Source organism: Lutjanus erythropterus, chromosome 7 (genome assembly GCF_056507025.1).
Source record: "Lutjanus erythropterus isolate fLutEry1 chromosome 7, fLutEry1.hap2, whole genome shotgun sequence".
Classification (NCBI taxonomy): Eukaryota; Metazoa; Chordata; class Actinopteri; order Lutjaniformes; family Lutjanidae; genus Lutjanus; species Lutjanus erythropterus.
In genome coordinates, this window is record NC_139323.1 from 41,734,411 (window position 1) to 41,761,701 (window position 27,291).

Consider the following 27,291-nt stretch of genomic DNA (forward strand, 5'->3'; position numbering starts at 1 on the left):
TGCAGCAACCCCTTTCCTGTAAACCCTCAGGAAAAACTCCTCAAAAACCCTTTTTTAACATGGAAATAAATGTAAGAAACATCAGTGAGAGAAGGATCTGATGGACAGACATGTTATAGATATGAATCTGTAGATTTATACATATCAGCTAGTTTCTATATGCAGACTGAAATATATTCTAATTCTGAAAGGACTGGACCGAGTCATCTCAAGCTCACCTGTTTGTTTTTACTGTTAAATAAGAAAGAAAAATCCGCTCCAAAGTCTGAACCTGAAGCAAGTTTTTATTTCTTCTTATTATAATTTTATTTTCACCACAGTAGTTTGAGATCAGTGTTTCTCTGGACAGCAAACAAAGCAGGAAACAATAAAAAAAAAGAGTAGAAGAGCAGTGAGAGAGCACTGACCTCTGCCCGGGCTAACAGTCCAGTCTGCTCTCATATGTAAATCTGAAAGTTCAACCGCTGCATCTGTCTGATTATGTTTTAACAGGCTTTTTATTTTGTTTATATGGATATGTACAGATAATTTAATCAAATGTATTATTCTTTACAGACCTGCTGCATTTCATGTTTGAGGTGGCTGTTGTGTTATGAGGTTTAGTTGTGGCACCACTGGATTTTATTACGCCGAGGCTGCATATACATGATGAATTCAGGAGGGCTGTGTACAAAAATATGACAATATGATTCATATCATTATACAGGGGTTATGATTTGATATATATTATAATACTGTAAGCAAGATGATATATATATATATATATATATATATACATATATATATATATATTTTTTAGGGCTACACAGTTAATTTTAATTTAATGGAAATTGTAATATGGGTGAGTGCAAAATCAAATTATGTGCAAATGCATCACAGTTTCCTGTTACAGTTAGAATCAGTACAGCATCACTAAACATAATACTGTGATATTTTGTGTTCAGTTCATTCTGCCACAGACACCAGTGTCACTGTTGCTCCACTCCAAAATGTTCCTCTATCCGTGCTGCAGCGTTCGACCAGGCGGACAAACCGAACCTGGCGGAGGTAGAAATACAACAGACCACGATACAACAACAACATGCGCAGGTACAAAACACCTGTAGCAACAACAAAAAGTTTGACATAAAAGAAAACTTGTAACTTTAAACTCTGCCTCGCTGACATTTACATCCAGGCATCAGGAGAGACAGAAACCTCTGTGTTATAGTTTTACAGGATGTGGACAGAGACACAAAAAGACAAAATCCAAACATCACAGAACCAAAATAAACGGCTTCAAACTGCAAACTGTGAATAAATGATAACCAGTGATGAAACGGTGTGAAAGTTTCAGTTACAGTTTAATTGAAATGTGCTGAAAATGTTCAAAAAGTACAAACTATACAAAAACTGAAATCATTTCACAAACTTTTATTTTGAAAACCTCTTTGTGATGTTTTCATTGAACCAAAACAAACCAGAGCTGCAATGATTGATTGATTATTAATCAAGTGTGAAATTAATTGCCAAGTATTAATAGTTGATCAATTGTTTTGAGTCATTTTTTAATATTGATGTTTCAGCTTCTTAAATGTGAATATTTTGTGGTTTCTTCACTTCTCTCTGACAGAAAAATGAATTTCTTTAACTTTTGGACAAAACAAGACATTTGAAGACGTCATCTTGGACTTAAGGAACCAAATGGACCAAACAGCTAATCGATTAATTGAGACAATAATGAACAGATTAATTGATAATGAAAATAATCATTAGTTGCAGCCTTTAAACAAACCCAGGCATGTTGCATGCTGGGAGAATCTGACTAACTCTGTTTGATCCTGGTCTGTATTTACTGTGAGATTTTCAAAGTGCAGTAATAAAACACAGTTTTAATGATTTGAAATGATTCTGATCATTTTAGAATTTTCCTGTAGTTTATTGTGAAAGCAGTTCATTATAAAGCAGATGAATTAAAGTTAGAAGACGTTCAGAAAGATTTCAGTCTCTGTATAGTTGGACATGTTTTGAATTGACTTTTGATCCTGATACCAAAACAATCTGTCTTCAGTATCTTGGACAGGTTTTTCTACAAAACCTTTTTTCTTCATTGAACAAGTTCTCAGATGTTAAACAAGATCTCTGCGTTAAAAATGTGTGAAAACGTTTTTAAATCAGGAAAAATCTGTTTTAAAAAAAAGTACTCAATAGAGCTGCAATGATTAATCGCTTAGTTACTGTGAAATGAATCGATAACTATTTTTGAGAACTGATTAATTGTTTTGAGTCTGTTTCTAAGAAAAAAGTCCAAATTCTCTGATTTCAGCTTCTCGTATTTTCTGGTTTCTTTACTCCTCTCTGACAGTAAACTGAATATCTGATCAAGAATGAGACATTTGAGGACGACATCTTGGACTTTGGGAAACATTAACTGACAATTTATGAACCAAACAACAATGAGTTAATTGAGAAAATAATTAACAGATTAATCAATAAAGAAAATAATCATCAGCTGCAGCCCTAAAACAGACTCTTCTTAAGTTTGTTTGATCCTGGTCAATATTTTTCTGAGTTTTTCAAAGTGCAGAAATCAAACATGGTTTCAGTGATGATTAAACTTTGAAATGTTTTTTTCTAAAAACCTTTTTTCTTCATTGAACAAAACAAATTTTCCAATGTTAGGCATCTGTACAAGAACTAACTAATTCTGATTTAAATCAAGAAAAAAGATTTTTTTAAGAAGTAGCTAGAAGAGCTGCAATGATTAATTGATTAGTTTTCAACTATTAAATTAATTCCCAGCTCTTTTCATAATTTGTTAATCAGTTTGAGTGATTTTTCTAAGATGTGAACATCTTCCTTTCTGACAGTAAACTGAATATTTTGGATAACAGAAGATATTTGAGGACGTCATGTTGGACTTTAACAAACACTGATTGACATTAATGACCAAACAAATAATCAGTTAATTGATAATGAAAGTAATCATTCATTTCAGCCCTACTCTCTCAACCACATCTTTTTTTTAACTGTAAAATAAGAAAAAACCTTCACCTAAGTCTGAACCTGAGTGAGTATTTAAAGTTATATTTAAACTTTTTTTTATCAGGATCTTAATATCAGCTGATCTCTGGGCAGAAAACAAAAACATCACAATCTTGGGTTTTGACAAATTATTATTATTATTTTATAGATAAAATAATCAACAGATAACGGCAGGTCCAACTTTCAGTACTTACAAAAAACTCTGAGGTTTGTGAGGTTCAGCACCCAGCACCAACCCCCCAAAAACTCTGACATAAACAAACAAAAACACCCCCAAAAATCAAATCTGATGAAATATCTTCACAGTGCACAGACAGACTGGAAGTAACATTGAGATGTGTTGATCTGACTGGCTGGTTTACTGGTTTGCAGACTGGTTGCCTGGCAGAGAGGAGACAGAAGGAGGTATGGAGGGAGGGGGGTTTGGGTGGAGGGTGGAGGAGGTTTTTAGGTTGTTTTTTTTTTTTTTTTTTTTTGAGGGTGGTGGGTGTTGGGTGGGGGGTGGGGGGGGATCCAGCATATGCCCGGCCCTGCTGACAGCTTGCCTACGTTCCCCATCATCTCGCCCGCAGGCTTCCTTCTTCCTCTCAAAGAAGGCAGAATATTTTTTGGGCGCCCAGTCAGGTTGGGTCCTGGTGAAACCTGTGTGTGCGTGGGCAATCTGCTGCCGAGGGAAGAGCGAAGGCATTAATATGTGTGTGTGTGTGTGAGAGAGAGAGAGAGAGAGCCTGGTTTAGATATGTAAGACAGAGAGAAGAAGGAGACGAAGAAGAAGAATCTGAGGAGCTCGTCTCTTGTCAGGGGTGACCTCTGACCCCCCGCTGCTTTCCCTTCAGCGCTTACCAGATATTTTCGTTAGCTTGTATAATGTGAAACGCTCCAACTTTCTCCTCGGCTGGATCCATAAACTGAACAGAGTTTGATACCACACACACACACACACACACACACACACACACACTCACTCTCTCTCTCTCTCTCTCTCTCTCTCTCTCTCTCTCTCTCTCTCTGAGGGAGGCCGGAGGTGAGAGGAGATGGGAGGGTTTTTTGTTATTCGTGCGCTGATGAACCGCTGACTCGACTCGTCCTCCGTCCCTCCCAGCAGTCTCTTTTACCTTGACCCTCCTCTCGGTCAGGACAGACGCAGACGAGGCTGCGTTCGCTGTCTGCACCTTCAGAGCGCTTCCTTAAAAATCTGCTGTGTTCAAAACTTCCAGTTTGTTGTGTTTGTCCAGGTAAGAACGAGGATGTTATATGAGGACAAATTACAGCACAAAATAAGCTCCAACCATCAGGGCTGCTACTCTTCTATCAGTGTTCTTGATTGATTTAAATTGATTGGTATTAGAAAAAAAAATTCTTAGTGGGTTTTTAATTCCCCGACAGCAATAAAGGAATAAAGCTGTAATTTTGAGGGCTTTTTGAAACAATCACAGCGATAACAGAAGAATATTTAGTCTTTTCCCGTACTTTCCCTGAACTTTTCTTCACCTAATATCAACTTTCAGACCGAGTACAGTGATCTCCTGTTAACAACTCAAATGAACTTTTTACATTTTACTGTGTATACTAGACTTGGCTAGATTCTACTAGACAACAAGACAACAATAGACAGTACTAGACAGTGCTGGACATATTAATAAGTAACAAATCAGTGTGAAAACTCACTTCCAGGTTTGGAGTGCAAAAAAACTGTAACTGAATATCCCGAAACCTAAAAAGCTGTAACGAGCTGGAAGTTATGTGAGCTTTAATTTCAGGATGTGGTTAGCTTAGCTTAGCATAAAGACTGGAAGCAGTGGGAAACAGCTAGCTTGACTGTGTCCAAAGTTTAAAAACAGTCTTGCAAACATCTCTTGATTATTATGTTTCATCTTATTTGTGTAAACTGTACACCAGTGTGTTTTCTGCAATGCAGCAGTTGGAGCTGATCGCTGCTGTTCTCAACAGTACTCGTGATTCGAGATTCTAAGTGGTTCTCCACTCTGCTCCATTTCTGTCTGAAGCTGAGAGCGGATCAAGCTGGGCAGGAAGTCACACGCAAGAACAGCATAGAGAATTCTAGAATTTTTTTCAAAATAAAACACACAATGCTGACATCTGATTGGTACAGCAGACAAAAAAAAGAAACTTTTTAATTACAACAGACAAACTTAACAAGGTCTTTTCATTGAGGACAACATCCTGCCTTCTTATCCACGGTAGAAGCACAAAAATCAACAAAAAAGACCAACTCAACAAAATCGCTGGGCAAAATGAAAAGAAAGTTAGAAAGTCAGAAAATTACACAGCTGATGCTAGAAATGTTTGAGTTTCGTGAAACAGAACGTCAGATTTACAAGATGTTGCATCTCAGTCAGTCTTTCTGTCTTCATCTGTCCTTGAGTCTGTTGTAGTGAACACTGGCTTGTGGTTTATCACTGTGAAGCCTCGGATTTGGCGCTACAGGTGTCGCCATCTTGGTTTTTTGCAACCAGAATATGTGCAGTCCTGATCAGAATGTAGAGCTGGTGGATGACCTACTGCAGCTTGGTCAGATCTTGGTTTTAACAGAAAACATGGCAGCCTGCCTGTTTGAAAACATCTGAATTTAAGTGAAATAAAGATTTGCAGGATAGAATCAGCAAACTCTTGTTTGTTTATTTCCTCTACATCAATCATATTCATTCAGCTTCGTTTCACTCTTTATTTCTCCCCTGGTGTTTCACCCCCCACCACAGTGGCTCTGCACCCCCACCAGAGGGCCCCGCCCAGCAGTTTGGGAACCTCTTCACTAAATGAGTGTCAAACTCTACAGGAAACTGTTTACTGAGCTCATAAATCAACTGAGAAACAGACACGTTTTCTCATAGGCTTACAGACGATCAGACTGCTTTTTGCAACCCGTGTAGTCGCCCCCTGCTGGACATTAGAAAGAATGCAGGTTTAAGGCACTTCAGCATCAGCTTCACTTTTCAGACCTTAAAGTTTTGCCCATTATTTAATATATGATTTATGGTAGTGAGCAGCAGAGAGCGAGCGGAACCATATTAAACATACACACATTAAACTACACAAAACACCACCAAAACTTTAAAACACACAAATGCATTAATTATATAAAAACAAGTAAGAAGTGATTATTACAACAAACCAAATTACAGTTTGCTTTAGAACAAAATAACCAGCTGGAGGAGAGTTAGCATCATTAGAGTGAAGCAGAAAAATGTGCACTTATTTCTGCTCTTTGTTTGTTTTGTATGAGTGTGTTGAATGTGATGATTGGTGCTGCTGAAACGCACAAACACACACACACACACAGACACACACTCTGTGTTTGTGTGTTGGCAGGCGGCTCTGATTCTCTGTGTTTGTGTCTGAATCTCTGTGTGTAAACTTGAAATAGTCGGGTGGTGCTGTTCTAAATAATATTGTGCGATGGCATATGTGTCTAACACGTGCTGCACACACACACACACACACACACACACACACACACACACACACATACACACACACACTCACTGGCTCATCAATGAAAGTCGGTCAGAGGGTGGGGGGGTTCCGGCCTCTCCCCATGCTCTGCCAGGCCATCTGTTCCTCCTGCCTCCCTCTCACCACACAACTGCCTTCCTGTTTCATCCTCCTCTTCTGTTGTAGCCACACACACACACACACACACACACACACACATGCGCACACACACACACACACACACACACACACACACACACACACACACACACTAATGCAGCCAATACACGTCAGAGTTTTGAAGACGAGTTTCATATCATCTGACCGAGAAGATGAGTTTATTATCTGAGCGATGATATTTTGGCGCAGACGTTCGCTGCACATTTTTGTGCTTTCAAACGCCAAACAGAAACCCCGTCCAAGCCGCCAAGGTCATCGCCAAACGGTGGCTCCGTGTTTCAGCAACGAAAATGCAAAAAAACTGCGAGAGCCGAGCGGAGAGGAGAGACTGGAAACAGTCTGTAGAGCTGCTGATGTCCACGCTGCAGGCTGGTGTCTCATGACATCCAGTAAAAATTTATTTTCAAATTTTAAGATAAAAAAGATGATTGTTCTGACAAAATAACAACAAAAAATATTTATTTTTAATGCAACCTCTAGTTGCCAATTTACACTCTGTATGTCCTAAAATACATCGCCCATGTAAGGTATAAATTTAACATTTTCCCATTTTTTAATTTTTAATTTTTTGAATAGATCATGTGCCAACTTTTCAACACATTTTATAAACAATGAATCAAATAATTTTTACATAAAAAATTTTAAAAAGTGAAAGAAAATCCTGCACAATATTTTTAATGCTTGAAACAAATCTAAACTTTGAATAAACAACAAGCTTTAACCTTCATAAACCAAACATCTTGTTCTTGTTTTTATACTCTCATCTTCCCTGTGATTCCCCCACACTGGCAATATAAAATATAATTCATTATTATTGAACATGAACATTTAAAATCATCCGTAAAAAATATTTTCTAAAACAAAATATGCCAAAATATAATAAATATGAAAAAATACTGACTAACATGTCCATTATATCCAGTCTTTGTCTACATACGGCGGCATTTTGGGTTATATTAAAAATAATGAGCATATTTTTGAAGTCACATGACCTGAGTACTTGACATCACCCCCCTCCCCCTCCAGTTTTTCTCATGTAAAGTTATATAAAGATGTAAAGTTCACCCACAGCTTGTTAAACGCCTGCATCCTCCTGCACACAGAAGCCAGTTAAGAGTTAAAGCAGCTCAGAGAAATCTACCTTAGTTTTATTTATCATAATCACACACATGCCAGCCTGATTTGCAAGCAGCCTCTTGTGGAAAAAATGAAAGATTCCAGAGGGCCGGACGGAGCCCGCGGGCCGCCAGTCGAGCAGGGCTGGGCTTCACTCTCCTTCACCTTTTTCACTCCGCTGGGCGTTTGCAAAAGATGATTCACAGACACCTGGCAGTCAGAGAGAGAAGGAGAGAGACGTTTCTTTAAAAATAATCAAACCTGAAGCTTTGTGCAGCACACAGGTCACAGAAATCTACAACTAAGACGTGATTTGTTTCCAGGAACACGTAGAAACTAACAGCTAACTCGTGGTACTGCTGATTAAAATCAATCAATCAATCAATCAATCAATCAATCAATCACTCAGACTTTGATTTGTATGGAACCTTCATTCAGGTTTGTGTAATTTTGTAATTCAAATGACTTAACACAGGACTGACAAACTGATAATAAGACACAATTATTATTGATAAAACACAAAACAAAGAAGAGAAAATTGATTCAGAAGCAACAATAATAAAACAAAGTTCAATAAAACCTAGAAGAAGAACCAGACGACATAGAATACACACAAAAAAAATAAATAAAAACAAAATCAATAAAATGGATTAAGATTCCAGACTTTCTGTGTTAATACCAAAAACAACAATTTTATTTGATTTATTATAATTTTAAACATTATTTTCTCCAATACTTAAGGAATCTAAACATGTTTTTTTAGAGTTTGACTGGTCCAGATACAGCCTAAACTTAGAAAAGTTATGAAATAGATCAAAAATATATCATCTAAGAAAAACTGCCTGCTACTTTCTGTACTTACATGAACTGCTAGAGACTTTTCCTCCCTTTTTGTTTCTCCTTGATCTCTTTGTCTGTTTTTCTGCCTTATTCTTTACCTCTTTTGCTCTTTTCTTCACTTGTTTTCCTGAATTCATTCCTTCATCTTTCTTCACTCAATATTCTTCTTTTCTCTTTTCTTGTCTTTGTTCTCCTTTCCCTAATTATTTTTACCCTTTGACATTTAATTCTTCCTTTTCCTTTCACATTCCTCATCTTTCTTTCTTTTTTCTGTATCTACATCATTCTACTTTTCCATTTTCCTCTTCCTTCCTTCATGTTTTCAGACTTATTTCTTTCTGTCTTTCTTTCTTTCATTGTATGGTCCCTCATCCCTCTTTTCTCCCAGGTTTTCCAGCCTTTTTCTTCTCCTATACCCCTCTCTCATTTTCCTGTTCTCCTGTCTGACTCTCTTCCCCCCTGTTTTCCTGCCTCTTCCTTCCTTTTCCTGCTTCACATTGCTCATCTTTCTTTCTTTTTCTGTATCTACATCATTCTACTTTTCCATTTTCATCTTCCATCCTCCTTTTTTTGTTGTATGATCCTTCATCCCCTCTTTTTTTTCCAGGTTTTCCTTCCTTTTACTCCCTCAGATTCCTCCCTCTCTTTATTTTCTTCTCCCATCTGATTTTTTAACTCTCCTTCTTCTTCCTGGTTTCCTGACCTTATTCTCCCTCCTCATCTCTCTATTTTTACTCTCTCCTTCTGTTTTCCTGTCTCTTCCTCCTCTTCCTCTCTTCTCTCTCCCTCTCTCTCTCCCTCTCTCTCTCTCTCTGGTAGTGCGAGCTTGGCGGAGGCTTGGTTTCAGGCCCGGTGCTGTTGGCTGATCTCCAGCCTGGCAGCAGCTCAGTGGGAGCAGGTGGAGCCCCCATCCCCCACCACACACACACACACACACACACACACACACACACACACACACACACACACACACACTTTGTGGTCCTGCAGTATTTTTTAGCCCAAACCCGGCGCCGACATCAGCCCGTCTCCATGGTGACGCCCATGTCGAGTTTTTGAATTTCTGCTCACGTCTGATTGGTCAGCTGTTTGTCAGTGTTGTAGGATGTAACTCATATCTCCCATAATAACCTGAACTCACTCTGATGTTCTTCTTCACTTCTGACTCAAAGCTCCACTCTTCTTCTTCTCTTGATGCTCTGACGACACTTTACCTCCGTAGACCGTGACGTAAATTCACTTCCCACCTGCTGTATCTGATGTAGTCATGATAACAGACGGGGTAAATGCAGTTTAAATCTCACTGTACATTTAAACATATTTAATGATTTATCTCTGCTGCTGTATGGACAGTACAGATGTAACCACATGTGAATAAACTATTTAGGAAAGCACAAATAACAAGATGCAAACAGACATTTTCTTCCATCTGAAGTTGCTTGTTATTATTCAGGAAAAAATAATTTCCAAAATGTAACACAGTGGCCGTAAGAGCAGTCCTTTTCCTTTTATTAAAGTACATTTTTACACATCTTAATAAAACCACTCACGGAGAACCAACAAATCCACCATTCAAACTAAAAACACTGAAACTTTAAGACTGTGTTGATTTTCAAACTATTCAAATCATGTAGAGGACAGCAAAGCAACAATTACCTGCTCGTGTCCTGCAGAACTTTAATTGGGTCTCAAAAGTTGAGCCTGACAAAAATTTGTCTGACCCGAACCCAACCCTCATTAGCATATTTCTGCTCTGATTATTTTGTGTCTGTTTTGTCCAAATAGGTTGATTTTTTTTTTTTTTTGACCCAACTTGAAGCTGATGACTGTAAATTGAAATATTGGAATATTTTTTCCTGTTATTAGTGTCTGAAGAGTTGGACCAGAAAACTTTTCCACTTCCTGTCTCTTTTCAACATGACTGGTATTTGAGTTGCACAGTTGTTGCAGATGATCCTGTTTGTTTGTTTGTGTTTTATTACTTATTTTACTTCAGTTTTGTGTTATTTTAACATGTTCAGTAAATGTATTTTAAAATCTATATTACAATATAACATGTATAATATTCTCATACTGTGAGCTGCAGGAAGTCGTTGCATTTTAAGTTTATTCCCTTTAATAGATGGAAGTGTTTTTATATTTTTACTGTAGAGTTCCTATATTTCCAGTGCAAATCAGAATCTTTTTATTATAAAACTTTTTTCAGTGTCTTATTTCTCATAAAAATGACAAATGAAACAATTGATTATCAAAATAGTTTGTAACTACATTGTAATTTTCTTTCAATCACTTAACTGCTGCAGCGCTAAAAATGTCTGCATGGATGGATATTAGAGGAATACCACTCTTGGATTTGCTTCAAAAAAGCACCTTAAGAAGTTTTTCTCCCCTTAATTTTCCCCTTAAGTTGCTTTTATATTATAGGAGGAGACGACTGGTTGCTTTGTAAACTGAACCGTAGATCAAAATGCGTCGGGTTGTTCTTGAAAAAAAAGAAATGAATAGGAAGACAATCCAGGCTCTCCAAAATAAGAAAAGCACCCATATAGTCTGGGTTAAAACCTATTTATATTCCTTTTAATATGTATAAAAATAGCTTTTCTGTGTGCTTTTAAATACTTCCTTCTTTGTTTTTTCTGTTTTTTATTATATTTTGGAGTTCCTGGATTTTCAACAAAACTTCATTCAAAAACTGAGCAATTTTAGTCTGCAGGCTTATATATTTAATCCTCCCTTTATTAATTACTTTTTACACTGTGAATGTATGTGGGTGATGACCTGTTGCCATGGTAACGGCTGACATGTTGTGATGCTGATGCTGAGGGTCTGACTCCGAGTTTCAAACCGTCGATGAAGCTGAAGGAGACTTTGAGCCGTGGTGTGAACGCAGCCCGGTGTGTGTGAAGAGCCGACACCTGGAGGAGAGGACCAGGTGTGTGTGAGTGTGTGTGTGTGTGTGTGTGTGTGTGTGCAGGGTTACAGTGAGGACACACACACACACAGCAGTGCTGTTTGTTTATTCATGAAGTGATGGCAGTGAAGGACCTCGGAGGCGAGCCGACGCCCCACAAACACAAACATGCTCTTGTTGGTGCTTCTGTACTTGAGAGGACACTCGTCCCCTAAACTCTAAATCCAAACATAATTCTAACTTTAGTTCAAGTTGTTTATTTGTCATTTCCACAAACAGAGTAAACAGGATGAAACTGTTTCTCACAGCCCAAGGAGCAAACACCGACAGGCAGAAATACAGAAATTTAATAAACAAATGTATAAAAATATAAAAGCTAACAAGACATCTTACACACAGGAAACAGGACAATTACAAATTTTATTTATAAACTTTATTAAACCAAGTCAAACAGCTCAGTGAAGGAGGGAGGATCTGACAAAATGTTTTCCAAAAATTTCCTCAAACTGGTCGTCACAAAGACAGAAGGAGCTCAGACACAAACATTTTCACTCTTTTTCACTTTTCTTTAATTTCCTGTGATCAAACTCAGCTCTGTCACCTGTCGCTGGGCAGTTTTACCCTCTGGAAGCTCTTTGACTCGTCCTGTGGCCTGCTGGGAGTTTGTCAGTCAGTCATTTGTAATGTGTTGGAATGAATGAATGAATGAATGAATGACCAGGGGGATTATATATTAATAATAATCTCTGATTAAAAAAAAAAAAGATAAAGTTTTGACAAATTCAATCAGAACTTTAGATTGTTGTAATTTTCTTATGAGCAGAATCAGTGAAATGTCGACATTTCAGGTTGTTTTTATTTTGTTTTACATTTGATTTTATTGTTTTATTTGTCTCCAGTCACCCAAAAAATTATATATTATATATATGATATTCTGTAAACAAACTGAAATCCATGTGCCTTTTAAAACAGATGTTATTGATGAGATGAAAGTTAGTTTATAATATTTATATATATATTTTTTTTAAATGTTCAAAAGTATTCAAGCACATTTTTAGTTAAATAATCAAGGAAATTTGATCAGAGAGACGATCTGATTGGATGATTTTAACTTCTGAATTTACAGACTTAATAAAAATGATAAAAGGATAATTTATCTTCATTTATTCCTGCACAGTTTTAGTTGTAATATTGCAGTTCAACAAATATCAGCTGCTGTATAAACACTCTGATCAAATTAATTATGTGCTTCTCTAAAAATATGAAATACATGTAGCTTTAATTACCTTCACATTTACTGACACATTAATCCTTCTTCTAACGTCTGTGAGGAGTCGGCTGTTTTCACGTGTTTGTAGTTGTTGACAGGATGTTGATGTGCTGAATATGAACACAGAGCTGCAGAGCTTCACGCTGTTCGTTCACACAGTGTTGCAGTGTCGCTCTGTCACCTCTAGATGGCGCCTCAGGCTGCTTTTCTGCCTCACTTCTGAGTTCAGTTCAGCCTCATTTAATTAAACTTCAGTGTGCAGAGAAATCTCATGAAAGTGGATCAGAGGAGTAAAAAATGTGAAAAACACACATGGTGGAGGATCTCTTAGAAAATAAATGTTTAATTATTTCACAGTTCATCATATTTACTCTGTGCTCTGCAGTTTGATGCATTTTGTCTTCTAAGTATCTTTTCGGTAAAACAAAGTGACAGTGAGTCACATCCTGCTTTCAGAAACCTGAAGCGTCTTTATCAGAATTTTGATAAAAAACAAACGTCATCTGTAAAAGATGAAACTGTGATCTGAACAATCTGAACACCTGATCCAGGTGTCTGATCTGTCAAGTGGGTTTCTACGTTTCAACGTTTCAACGACTCTGATTAAAATACATTTACTCAAGAATTAACTGAAAGCCAAAGAGTTTTTAACTGCTTGTGAAACAGTCTCAGTTTAATCCTGATGCCTCTATGAGACAAAGCAAACCAGGCCATCAGGGAGAAGACTGTCTGCTGCTGTAAAGTTTTCTGATTCTCCTTCTAATGACACAGTTAGAGTGAGCTGTAGAGGGTGACACGGCTCACCTCAGCCCCGTCCTCCTCTTCTTCACAGTCCATGTAAACCTTTTGCACTCCTGCAGAAACCTGCACAGCTTCTTCAGCTATTGAAATCACAATCACACTTGTAAATGTTGTTTCTACTGGTTTTACATTTTTGTTTTTTGTGTGTTTATTGTCTGTCCTCTGCTTTTCTGTTTATGCTGTTTTATCCAACAGTACTCGCCTTAATCCTTATTTATATTTTTAGAACTGTGTTTGTTGTTCTGCACCAACATGCCACAGCAAATTCCTTCTAAGTGAGAAATACTTGGCAATGAAACAGTTTCTGATTCTGATTCTCCCATGAAAATCCTGTTGTGGCCAATCCACAGTCCACGCATGACATTACATATATATATTTTTATTGTTATTGTGATTCCCACTCCTGCCCAGCTCCTGTCCCAGTCCCATGACCTGTACTCAAACTGACCCTCATCCCACAGGAATCTCACAGGATTTCTGAAGAAATATCAGCCTCTACTGAGTTGCACTTCAGCCAAATTTTGTCAAGATATCTTGTGGTTATTATGGTGGAAACACTGAGGCGTTTGTCCACAGGGGACTCCAAAACAGCACAAGATGACACTGCTCGTAGGGCTGCAACTGACTATTTTCTCGATTAATCGATGAATAGTTGTCTGGTCTGTGTCGTCAGAAAATGGTGAAAAATGTTGATCAGTGTTTCCTGAAGTCCAAGATGACGTCCTCAAATGTTTTGTTTTGTCCACAACTCAAAGATATTCAGTTTCCTGTCAGAGAGGAGGAAAGAAACCAGAAAATATTCACATTTAAGAAGCTGAAATCAGAGAATTTTTACTTTTGTTCTTAAAAAATGACTCAGACTGATTGATTATCAAAATAGTTGTTGATTAATTTAATAATCAATTAATTGTTGCAGCTCTAGTTCCTTATAGTAGCTTTAATTTTCTTTTTTCTTTTCTTTTTTTTTTTGTTGAGCACCGGCTGATTTAGTTTACAGCCCTGAAGTTACTTCTTACTGGCCTCAGACCATCAGAAAATGTTCAGCCCTGGACTGGACTGATGCTTCCTCATGTTGAGTTACATTTCATTTTATCAGTAAAACAAACCTGAGAGTCTGACAGAATCCATCATATAGTGACTGTTGTCCTACATGAAGTCAAACAGCAGTAAAAGCTCTGGTAAATTTTCTAGAAATGAGATGTGGACGCATCAAAGACGCTCCTGAATCTGCAAAATCGTGACACGAACACACCAGAAATAAATTCTACCGATGACGTGTTTCATTCATGAATGATAGATTCTGTTCAGGGAGGCTGCGAGAGACAAAAACTCCTAAAACTGACAAGTCTCCACTATCAGAGGCCTGCAGATAAAGAACCAAGTTTCTCATGTTGCATCTAAACATCAGTATGATCAAAACCAGGATCAGAGCTCAGCACCAGGAGACTCACAGAGACCAGATGAGAATCAGGTTCAGAAGCTCTGACACAACGTCAGTTAAAACATCAGATTCAGCAGGATTGTTTCTACAGATCTGAGGGTTAACATCAGATTTTCTTCCTCAGTGTGAACACAGCCTTCATGTCTGATCTGCACATGATGAAACTGTTTTCACCTGAGCTAAAACAGCTTCCTCTTGGCGTGAATCAGCTCTGCTGGGAGCGAGTAATCCATGATTACACATTAAGATTATTGATCATATCGAAAAGCCAATTTAATTGCTGTAATCTAATTACCTTCTCTTTGTCTTGACCTTCATCGCTGAGACGTTGTTTAGCCAACTAATAACGTGGAGCCGGAGCCTCAGATGTATTTGAGCGAAGTAAATCTGCAGATTGTCTTGTTAAATCACGCCGGCTGTCCTTCTATTAACATAAAAGCTTCTGTTCATTAACCTCAGACGACTCGCAGCGCCGCGCCTGCAGCGCGGGACGACTGACAAACCTGCAGAAGAAGAGATCAGCTCAGGTCAACTCGAGTCTGCCAGATTTATTTAGAAAAGGCTTCGAACAAACAGGTGCTGCGGAAGACAAACTTCACATTTAAAGATAATTGGATCACATTAACAGCGAGGATTCTGTCTCATAAATTAATTTTAATGAAGATTTGAAATGGAGAATAATTAGGGTTTTTTATGTGGAGACGCTTCGAATGACGAAAAGTTTAGCTGCTGTATGGATTCAAATTAGCAAAATCATCTCAGACATAAACTGTGCAAACCAGAGTTGACTTTTAATCCTTTAAAATACACATTTAACTGCAAAAGAACCAGTTTGATGTTGAGATGCTTCTAATGACAGAAAGTTTAGCTGCTATATGGATTCAAATGATCCTTTAAAGGCTACAGACAAGCAGATAAACTGTGCAAACCAGCAGCAGAGGACTTTATATTCTTTAAAATGCACATTTGACTGAGAAGAAAGTAAACAAACAAGAACTGATGAAGTTCTTGTTCAGTTTAACATTGATTTCTAATGAGCTGCACAGCTACGTCTGTCTCTCCAACCCCTTTTGTCGCTGTTTTCAAGATTCTGTTCACACTACCGACTCATGACAGCAGCTCCAGAGTTCACAGATGATCCCACCATCATCATCCAGATTTCAAACAACGATGAGCCTCCATATCAGGACGAAAGCAGCAGTCTTGCAGAGACGTGTGCAGAACATTCCCTCCAGGAATTCATACAAATTTAACCACTTCCTGTGAATTCTGCCTGACCTCACAATTTTGTCCAAACTCTGCAACCTTTCTTCAAATTTGATGATTCATCTGAGCTTCCCGTGAGTTCCACCAATCATAGTGTTTATCAAAGCCCTGTGCACTTCTTTAAATCATTTTGTGCTGTTTTGACTGAGTTTGAGCTCCAAAAAGATTTAGCTTCTCTGTGGAAACCCACCAGGTGACCTTCTTCATTTACAAATCAGGTAGATTCTGTCAGAATTTTTGTAATCCTGAGCCTTTGTTGTGAGGTTACTTAAAATACTCAGGACAGAGTGCAGCTTTGTTCTCCTTGGAACAACTTGCCTTTGATTTTTAATGAATTATAACAAAAAAAATGCCTAAAAACAGTGCAGCATGCATCAATTTCTTTTTAGAAAAATAAGGCATTCATGCTGCAAAATCCTGGAGGGACTGACAGAAAACAACCTGCTGCTCACATCAGCAAATAAAGGAGGCAAAGACGCACAGCTCTGTCTACATCAGTGGAGGTGAGGTGGAACCTTCATGGACGTCACACATCTCCACCCAGCTGAAGAAGTCTCAGAAACACACGACCGTATTTCTGAAGAAAACTTCAGGAGACAGATTTGCATGTCGTAGTCAAACTAGAGTTCTTGTCAACTTCTGCAGAGGAGCAACTGAAAGCATCCTGACTGGAAACACCACAAACCGGCAGGAGGACTCTACAGCCCAGATCATCACTGGTATCATCTTCAGAGCATCAGTGACATCAGGGAGGTGAGGTGATACTAAAAGACAACACCCACCCAGCTGTTCACAGCATGTTCACCCTGCTGCTGTCTGACAGGAGATACAGAAGTCCCCTCACACTGTGAGACTGAAGAATTCATCCTCTGTGTAAAGTAGTTCAGGATACAGTAATAATCTCCCATGTACTAGTCTGACTCTCTGGATGCACACTGCAGGTTGGTCACCTGTTTCAAACAGCATTGTGGTGTCCGATATCAACGTTTTCCATGTTCTGCAGCCTGCACTCTAAAAACAGCAAATTAACACCTGGGATGCTAACGATACAAACATAAACAAGCTAACAGCTGCTAGCTTTTCTTTTGCAGTGATGCAGTCATTTTAATACAAGAGCTCACCTCCTGACGTGCAAATGTTCCACCAAAACAAGTTCCGTTACTGCATCCTGGGCTTAGCTCCGCCCAAGACATTTGTGATTGGTTTAAAGAAATGCAAACAAGGCAGGGTGTGTTTCTTTTTGTGTGTGTGTGAGAAGCATAAAGGGAACTGTACAACTAGTATCTCATTATACAGCCTGCGCTGTAATATGATAAATAAATGAACCTTTCGTGGTCATTTTTCTGGCTCTGGCTGTGGATGTATAAAGCAGAACTAGCTGCGGCCTTGCAGGCAGGAACCTCCGTTTGTTCCGCTGAGAGCTGCTCAGAGGTGGATGAAGCCAACTTCTGTGTCAGAGCCTCTGGATCGTGCCGATGGTAGAGCAGCGCACTGGAGACTTCCTGTGGCTGAGCAGCTAACTTACAGTTTAGGCCTCCGCTAACTTCAATGGGAATAAAGTGATTTAATTGGGCGACTCTTCTGAACTTTCCACATGATATCGAACTAAATGGAACATTTTTCTGAGGCATTTTGCAGAGTCTCACTCGTCAGGGAGTGAGTGTGTAGAGGATGTGTGTGAGACCTCTGTAGTCTCCAAGCTGAAATGACATCACTCTGATGTCATCGGGTTTATTTTTTTCTCCAGACACAAATTAAATTATCGCCATTTAGCAGCCATACTGGAGCTTCTGATCACACCTCACAGTCTTCATCAGCACATGACATTTGATGGATGAAATGAAAAATATTATCTTTAGAAATCCAGGACAGCTATGAAGAAAGTTTTAACTCTTGAACTCATGTGAAACAGTAATAGGAGTTATAATTTACCACACAGACAGTTTTCAGACAATTATTTATGTTTTTGCGTTTAAAGTTTAGTCTGTCACAATGTGTATCTCGTTTTTTGTGAGAAAATTAGTCACATGTTGAGTGAGATTTTTCTGATGTGTCCAGTTTGAAATTAAATGAAAGTTTCAGTCATTTTTTAAAGAAAAAAAAGTCAACATTCTTAAAAATGAATATTTTCTGACAATAAACTGAATGTTTTTGAGTTTTGGACAAAACAAGACATTTGAAGATGTCATCTTGGACTTTGATCAACATTTTTCTGAACCAAACAACCAAATGATTTATCAAGAAAATCTACAGATTAATCAATAATGAGAATAAACATTTATCTCCACCATGTTTGGAACTGTGAGACTGTGACAAGATTAATTAATTGATTAACTGTTTTGAGTATTTTTTTTTCAATTGAAAATGTCTAAATTCTCTAATTTTAACCTTTACAATCTGAGTATTTTCTGGTTTCTCTACTCCTCTCTGACAGAAAACTGAATATTTTTGGTGATCGACATTTTTCACCATTTTCTGACCCTTTCTGGACAAAAAACTAAGTGATTAATTTATAAAACTATCTAAAGATGGTGTCTCGGTAGGTGTGAGAGTTCAGGTGTCTCAGCTGCAGGTTCTGTCCGCTGCAGAGCTCCAGCTGTTCCAGCTGCACTTTGTTTTCTGCTCTGCTCACTCACGTGTTCGTCCATCTCCGCGCGGTTCCCATCGCAGGTCCATGCGGGGATCAGAGCATGTGTGGCGGCTATAAATCAGCAGCAGCCGCGGCCGCTGCACCGACTCCTCTGCGCTCCGCTCCCCGCCTCCTGTGAGCCTCCCGTCCCGTCCCGTCCGTCCGAGCGGGAGGGAGGGAGGGAGGAGAGGGAGCGCTCCCCGTCTCCCCGTCACCGCCGACCGCTGCAGCGCTGCAGGACTGTCGGAGCTGCTGCTGCTGCTCCCCCGCTGCATCGAGCTGCTGTACCGGGTCACACCGAGCTGAACCGGGTCACACCGAGCTGAACCGGGTTATGCGCATGCAGCGGGACAGCACGGAGAGGAAGAAGAGAAGAGGAGGAGGAAGGACGACAACAAACAAACAAACAAACAAACAAACAAACAAACAAACAGGAGACTGAGCTGGTGCAACTTCTGTCAAGTCTCTGAGCCGAACCGAACCAAACAGAGAGAGAGAGAGGAGCCGAACCGAGCCGAACTGAGCCAAACCAGGACTGCAGTCAGACATCAGTGTGGTCCTCTGGATTCAAACCTTCCTCACAGACTCTGAGCTGGTTTTATTTTTAATTTAAACACCTCAGAGTGACTTTACTGCTGCTGCTGCAGGAGACATGAAGCGTCCCGACTAAACTTTCACCTGATCCATAATCACGATGGTACGCAAGTATGACTCTACATAACTGTTATAACTGTACTTTAACTTTATTATAACTCCATGAACTTCTTCATCTGTGTCTCTGCTGATGCACTTCTTTCTAATCTATCATCTAATATCTATAATCAATACCATCGACTCTGGCAGTCAGACTTCTCCAAATATAGCCTCTTATTATTAATGAAAAATAGTAATAAAAATAATAGTATTGCAATAGTATTATAGTAGTTGTAGTTGTACCTGTGAGTTGGAATGCAGTGAATAAGCGCGTTCTCGTGTGCGCGTACACGACCGCACTTTTTTTCCCCCCCACCTTAATTTGTCGTCCAATCAGAGGCGCCTCTGAGGTTCAAATTCCTCCTTGTAGTCCAATTAAAGCGCGGTTAGAGAGCATGGCTGTGACGTAGCTGCTCCTGATTGGCTCTACTGCAGATGAGGCGGTGTAGGTGATAAAATAACTTTATAACAATCTGTGTGTGTGTTGAACACAGTCATTAAGTTTATTGTGTTTTATGATATTTTATTTCATGTTATTGCTTTAATTTACAGACACTACACCGAGTTAATAAAGTCATTTAACTGTGCATTATAATGCTTAATAATACTATAATATAATTCATAGCTGCATGCAGTGTTGGGCAGTAGCGGCGTTACAAGTAGCGGCGTTACTAGTTTAACTACTTTTCTCAGTAACGTGGTCGTAACGTCGCTGTTTTCTACATCAAATAGCTTTTCAGTAGTGAAGCTACTTTAGTGATCAAATAACGCGGTAGCGTCCACAGAAGCTACATTTCCCCACGCATTTCTAAACCTTAAATGCGTCTCATCCACGTGACGTCACGTACCTGTCCTCCTGCTGATGGCCGCCGTAGACTGGATATAAAAAGATGTCCGCGAATTGTCGCTGCGGGGCGGGATGGAAAGAGCGCAGCAGGAGATCATGTCAGAGGAGGCAGAGACGTGGACGTGTCGTGAATCTCCATGTCCAAACTTTAACAAGTCCACGTTACTGATCGAGTTCTCACAGAACAGTTACACGTTCTGGTGTTTACTGTGGAACCACAAAAGAAAGATCCTGTCAACATCCAAGACGACCAACACAAATTTAAGGACACACATTCAGGTATTTCCCGAAGTTACACAACCATCGCTAGCTAAGCTAATCATCACAACTCAGTCAGCAAACACCAGCAGCTAACATTAGCTAGCTAGCAACAAACAATAAACTGTGCGCGCGCGTGTGCGTGTGTGTGAAGGGAATTAAGACCGGAAGAGGAAAAATGAGAAGACAGGAGGAGCTGAGAACTATAATTTTGGATTATGTTACTCACAAATATTACTTATATTATTATAAGTAATATAATTATAATATTACTTTTTAAGTAATCTCCACTTTACTTCTGTGTTTGTTTTTTTTGCATTTTATCACATTTTAATCATCCCAAATATCAGGATAACATTCCCAGAATGTCCCTGTAGGGATTACAGTGTGTGTGTGTGTGTGTGTGTGTGTGTGTGTGTGTGTGTGTGTGTGTGTGTGTGCGCGCGCGCGTGTGTGTGTGTGTGTGTGTGTGTGTGTGCGTGCGTGTGTGTGTGTGGTGCCCTGTTGGTCGTTCTTGTCTCTTATCTCACATTTTTTCACTTAGTTTATCATTTTCCCCACAGGCTTTAGAAATCCCCTGCTTCACTTATTAGTCAGTTTATTGCTCTTTATCACACTTTAATCAGCCATAATATTGATATATCAGTCCTATAATACTACAGTGCATCTGTATTGTCCATTTTCTCTCACAATATTCCCGGTGTTATCTCCCTAATCCCTCTGCGTGGTCTTGCAGGTCGGTTCTATCTGTGTCACTTGATTTGATTTTATCTGAATACATCCTCCCTGTTTGAGTTTACAACGTTCTCATTGCACTTATTAGTCAGTTTATTTTGACTTTATTACGTTTTAATCTTGTAAAATATCAATATCACCTCCTCAGAATGTCCCTGTAAGGCTTTAACGTGTGACTGTGGAACTCTACAGGAATTTAATCGTCCATAATGGTTATTTAATCTTCTCTGATCTTCCTATAATGTTGCTCTGGAGTGTGTCTGTGGTGAGTTGATAATGATTGTGGTATTTTATGTCCTATGGTATGTTTATAATGTTCCTGCACCCTGAGGTGATTCCTCTGTGGCTTTATTGTGATATTTTTATCTCTACGGTTGATAATACTCCTCCTGTCTCAGAGTCGAGTTTCACAGCGCGTCTGTGGTTCTTGGTGGTGATTTATGTTCCTGTTTGTGGAGTTTGATCTCCTCTTGTTTCGTCTCTAATGGTCCTATAGGGAAACACTGAGTGTCCGTGGCTTTATAGAGGCTTTGCTGAGTTTTATGGTAACTTCTATAGAATCTCTACAGACTAATATTCATCTTATATCCCTGTAAAGGCTTTTATAGTTTGTCTGTGGTTCTCAGGTGTGACTTTGTGATTCTTTAGTGTTTTAAAATCCACACAGCATCCTGTTTTCTCTGCCATATCTCATTTAAAGTTCCTACAGTGCTCAGTCCTTTAAACACAACATTTTGTCAGATATCTTCAAAAAGCTCCAGACTTCACCACATTAATGCACTGATGTGTTCTGTACGTCTGTGACTGTAGACTGTGTGGATGTTATGTAGGGGGCGCTGTTAGCTGCCTCCGTTCAGGACAGCAGAGCCTCACTGTGTCCACACTCACCTGCAGGAGGAAAAAGGCATAAAAACGGAAGGAAATATAAAATACATATGAAATATAAAACATGTAGAGGTGTGAAGTGACTAAACTGATGTTTTTACTTCTGGAAACATTTCTCAACGTGAAATATTTAAATTTTTTCAAGCTCTGAGTCTTAAAACTGAAGTGTGTATTCAAGTCTTATTACATAAGTAAATTCATACTCTGAACGGACACTTCAAACTATTTCTACTTTTGATGCTCTTTTAAAGGGGATTCCAAACTTTTTCCTGTCAGTTTGAGAGGATTTTTTCTTAAGGATTCTGCTCTGAGTAATTTTTTTTTTTAATTTTCAAAGAATATAAAATATAAAAGTCTCAATAGTCAATCAGTGATCAAACTAGGATCACTATAAATTACAGTAAATCAAAACATCCACACATATTTTTTTTTCTTTTGTTGTTCCAGCTTCCAAAAAAATGAGATAAAACTTAAAAATGATCACCCCTTCTTTTGCTGTGGACCCCCTACAACCCTGTCAAGGACCGACCCAGGCCTGCAGTTTCATATCAGTCGATATTGATAATTATTGATCATGTAGGTTGTGACTGACTGTTGTGTAGGAGGCGAATAAGTTTATAAAAGGAGTAAAAATCACTTTTTTTTGACCAAATACCTCAGTATTATTCCGACAGTATTGTAGGAACGACTATTTGTACTTTCACAAAATATTAACTCGATGAGATTTTTTGATAATTACTGAATATTATGGCTAATTTGGTGAAGGCAAATAATAGAATAGTTAAAAAAAAAATAACATCATTTTATTGTAATGCAGCCTTTAAAAACATGAAAAGACAACATGACTGCCACATGATGATATAATTATATCCAAAATCTAGTCTCACCTCAGCCCTACAAGGACCCCTGTTGGTCCCCAGACCACAGTTTGAAAAGCACTGCTGTACGTTCTGATATTAACTTCACATAAATGTAAACAGCAAAACTTCTAGTTTCATTTCACGACTTTTCCTCCAGTGAACAGATGAAAACACTCGACTGAAGTTCAAACTCATCATTCTTCTCATTCCAAACTATAAAAACACACTTTTCATGAAATATTGTTTTTCAGGGAGCAAACTGAGCAAACGTTACACACACACAAAAAAAACTCAAATAAAATACACAGAGCAGAGTCAAACAATAAAATAACATACTTGTCTTTGGCTTTTCCAAATTGCAGCAAACATACAAAATATACAACACACAACCAGAACCTGACTGATATAAGAAGATTCACACACTGACAGCCAGACATGTAACACTTCTGGTGTGTTTTCATCAGTGATGACTGAAAGAGATTTGAGTCCATACATGATTTTCTTTAGGAGAATGTTGCAGATCAAACCTTTAACAGTACACTTTATTGTCCAAAAGGACACTGAATCACTAAACTTACATCAGTGTTTTTTAATAATTAGGAATAACCGTAAATAAAAGAAAATTCAAAATATATATGAACCCTGAATTAAGAAAAAATTATCAAATATACATCAAATGCTGACAAATAAAACAATCTGCATTATATTCTTTAAAAAAAACACTTTTTATATCAGCACGTATTGTACAACATATATGTGGAAACAGATATATACTGTTACAGCTGTGACAGACCAATATTGGGCCGATAATACAGACCAACTGATAAATATCAGTCAGGCTCTACGTACAGAATAGTACAATTAATATGTAGCATCAAATATGTTAAATTAATAATAATGTAAATATACCAAAGTGTCAGTGTTGCTGTTTATTTATCAGACTGAGAGATGATGTCATAATAATCATAAAATAATAAAGTGAGTCATGTCAGAGGGATGAGTAGGAGGAGGTCAGGAGGTCACATGATGCAGGTTTATATAAAATCTGAGCTGATTGGCAACATGATCAACATCACGTCTCTCATTGATATTATATAAGTGTGTGTGTGTGTGTGTGTGTGTGTTATGTAAACTTGATCTGATTGGGGCTGCGCCAACAGCCGTAGACAGTAATAATAATAATAATAATAATTAATAATAATAATAATAATAATAATAATAATAATAATGATAATAATAATAATAATAGCCTGACTGATATATAAGTTGACTGATATTATCTGACAGATATTGGCCTTTCACACTGATATCGTTCGGTATTGACATGTTTATCCGTTTGTTTATGAGCAGCATTTTATTTATATTTCATCATTTTCAATATGGACATCTTTTTAATATATTCTATATGTATATATAATTTATTGTTATTTATAATTGTAAAAAATACAGGTGGAAGTTTACTGTTTCAGTGTCAACCTTGACACCTCAAAAATATTGAAGATTTTGAACCCAGAAATTTGAGTTTCAGAGTTTCTTTCTTCAATTTCGTGATTTTTAAGGAGCGAAAAACTTACAAGAACCCTGCAACAGCATTTTCATATAAAATACTTTTAATTTTACTTTTAAAACTCAGCTTTCTGTCATGCATTTATTTTTTAATCTGCCTCTAAAAGAAAACCGATGTGGTAGACAGATTATTCAAAGAATTCTTGGTCTGGTTTGGTGCAGAAGTGTTGGAAACTGTAGACTCAAGAAGTCACAGAGGTTATATACGCTGTATGGTGCCAGAAAGGGTTGTGATAATAAAAAGGAAAAATGTGTCACAAATCACGAGAAATACAGGAGAACTGTGATCCCAGGAGGAGAATAGGGAGAGTCTCCTGTGAAAATATCTTGCAAAATATAAAATATTGTAAATTATCCTGCCTGTATTGACACATTTGTCAGAGAAGATGACGATGATACTTTTATTGTCAGAATGGGTCTGAAATTCATCTTCCATCATCACAGCTCCATTTGCAACATTGTAGATGACAAGGAAACACAAATACATCAATTTTACATAATATTACAATCACAAAAATTAAGACCAAACAACAGAAAATGACGTTCAAGACCCTCTAATGTCCATCTGATCTGGGGTTTGTGTAAACCACTTTTGATGGATCATTGCAAAAAATGTGCATAAATGTGTTTATTATTATTATTATTATTATTTTTTTTTTTTTTGCTCCCTGATTTTGTTATCAGCCTCCAAAAATCAAGTAGATGTTTGTGTTGTAATGGTCCTTTACAGAGTGATCAGTGTAATTAAAGGTTTTGTCTGCAGTGATCCTGTGAGGATCTCATGGATCTGTTCTCTCACTGTCACTTTCTTATTGACTCTGAACTCTGAAGCTGCAGCTCACAAACATTTCAGCCGCTTCTGCTTCTGCTGCTGGACTCAACACACACAGCGCTCCCTCTCTCTCTCTCTCTCTCTCTCTCTCTCACACACACACACACACACACACACAGCAGGACAGGACAGAGAGCCTGCGGAGAGGAGCCGAGCTGCAGCGCTGCAGGCTGGACTGGACCTGATTTATCCCGCCAGAGCGGAGAGGCGGTCAGACGGGCCAAAGTTGTGCAGAAACACGCGGAGACACAACTTCATTTAATCCCACAGAAACGGAGAGTGTGTGTGCGCTCCTCTGCTGGATGGATTCTACTTCCCACTCTCCTTCTTCTACTTCTTCATGCGTAAAATATAAAAAACATGTTGGTGCAAGTTTATTGAGAAGATTTTAATCGATAATGATCAATAAGCTCACGGTGATCAGTTCCATCTCGGTATTCTCCTCCTAAGCGGCGGGATCCCGGAGCACTCTGCTGCGCACACTCACACACACACACACACACACTCACACACACACACACATATGAGACGCGCACACGCAGCGGCGGGTTGTACTTGTGAAAGTGCGCGCAGAGGATCGATGTTCTCTCTGTGATCGATCCGCAGGGTGTGTGATCAGTGATCAGTGATCAGTCGGGGCTCTCTCTGCAGGTCAGTCCGCGGAGCTCCGGAGCAGCAGCAGTCAGTCAGTGAGCAGTCAGAGGAGCGGAGAGGAGGTGGCGCTCCTCTCTGCGCCGGGACAGACACTCTCTCTCCTCCTGCTGGAGATAAATTAACGGAAAGCAGCTGTCGGTAGTTTCAGAGGCGAGGCGGCCGTCTGGCAGCTCAGGGATCCCGTTTCTGCCTTGTTTCTCTCCTCCTGCTCAGATCTGCTCCCGGGACTCCGCCGACAGCTCCTCCCGCTGCTCCCGCCGCTGCACCGCGCCCCTCCGTCCCGAGCACCGAGGAGCCGCACCGCCGCACGCCGGCCACAGCGCACCGCAGCGCGGATAGACATGTTGCCGAGGCCCGCCGGTCGCCGCGGCTCTCCGGCGCTTTGAAATGCACTTTCGGGACGTTTTGGAGATTTGCACCGTCCACCACCTCCTCCTGTACCCCCGGCCGCTCTCGCCTCCTCTTCCCCCAGCAGCGACTCCTCGCCGGGCTGCCCTGTGATTCTGTGTTGCCTTTTTTTTTTCTAACGGGACTTTTGTCTTGTTGCTGCCGGAGATGTTCTTCTCGCTCGAGTCTGGGCTGAAAGTTGTGCGCTCCCCGGCGGAGGGCCTCTAACAGGTCTGGACGCTCCATGTAACCCGAGGCGGGGTCAAAGTTCAGCCCTGGTTGGAAATGTGAAAGAAGGGGGCAACAGGAGGGCTCCGACTCCCCAACCCTCACTCTTTTCTGTTCTTTTCCTTTTTTCACACACACACACACACACATACACACACACACACAGGGCGCACACGCACGCGCACACACACAGGCTGGAGTTACAGTAACACACACACACACACACACACACACACATAAACACACACACACCTTCCAGATCTAAGATTAGATCGGACAGATATGTATTCTCCGCTATGTCTGACACAGGTGAGTGTGATCTAAAGTTTTTAAATGTTCTTTCTCGGTGTTTGTGTGCAGCTCAGCGTCTCTCTGCGCTCCTATAGACTGTTTACTGTACACTCAGGACTGTATG

The 27,291-nt window shown here is 39.2% G+C and overlaps 1 protein-coding gene across 3 annotated transcripts in view; it reads left to right on the top strand.

The window, feature by feature from the left end:
* Positions 1–27,291, top strand: part of nfia (nuclear factor I/A) — a 245,412-nt gene that overhangs the window by 51,352 nt on the left and 166,769 nt on the right. Inside the window, exon 1 of one of the 3 annotated variants that reach the window (XM_084723832.1) lies at positions 27,024–27,185. The exons of the other annotated variants lie outside the window; for them this stretch is intronic. Within the exon in view, the coding sequence (XP_084579958.1) occupies positions 27,159–27,185 (27 nt within the window). The 5' untranslated portion in view covers positions 27,024–27,158. Of the gene's footprint in view, positions 1–27,023; positions 27,186–27,291 lie in introns of those variants that run through there. 3 annotated transcript variants of the gene reach the window in all.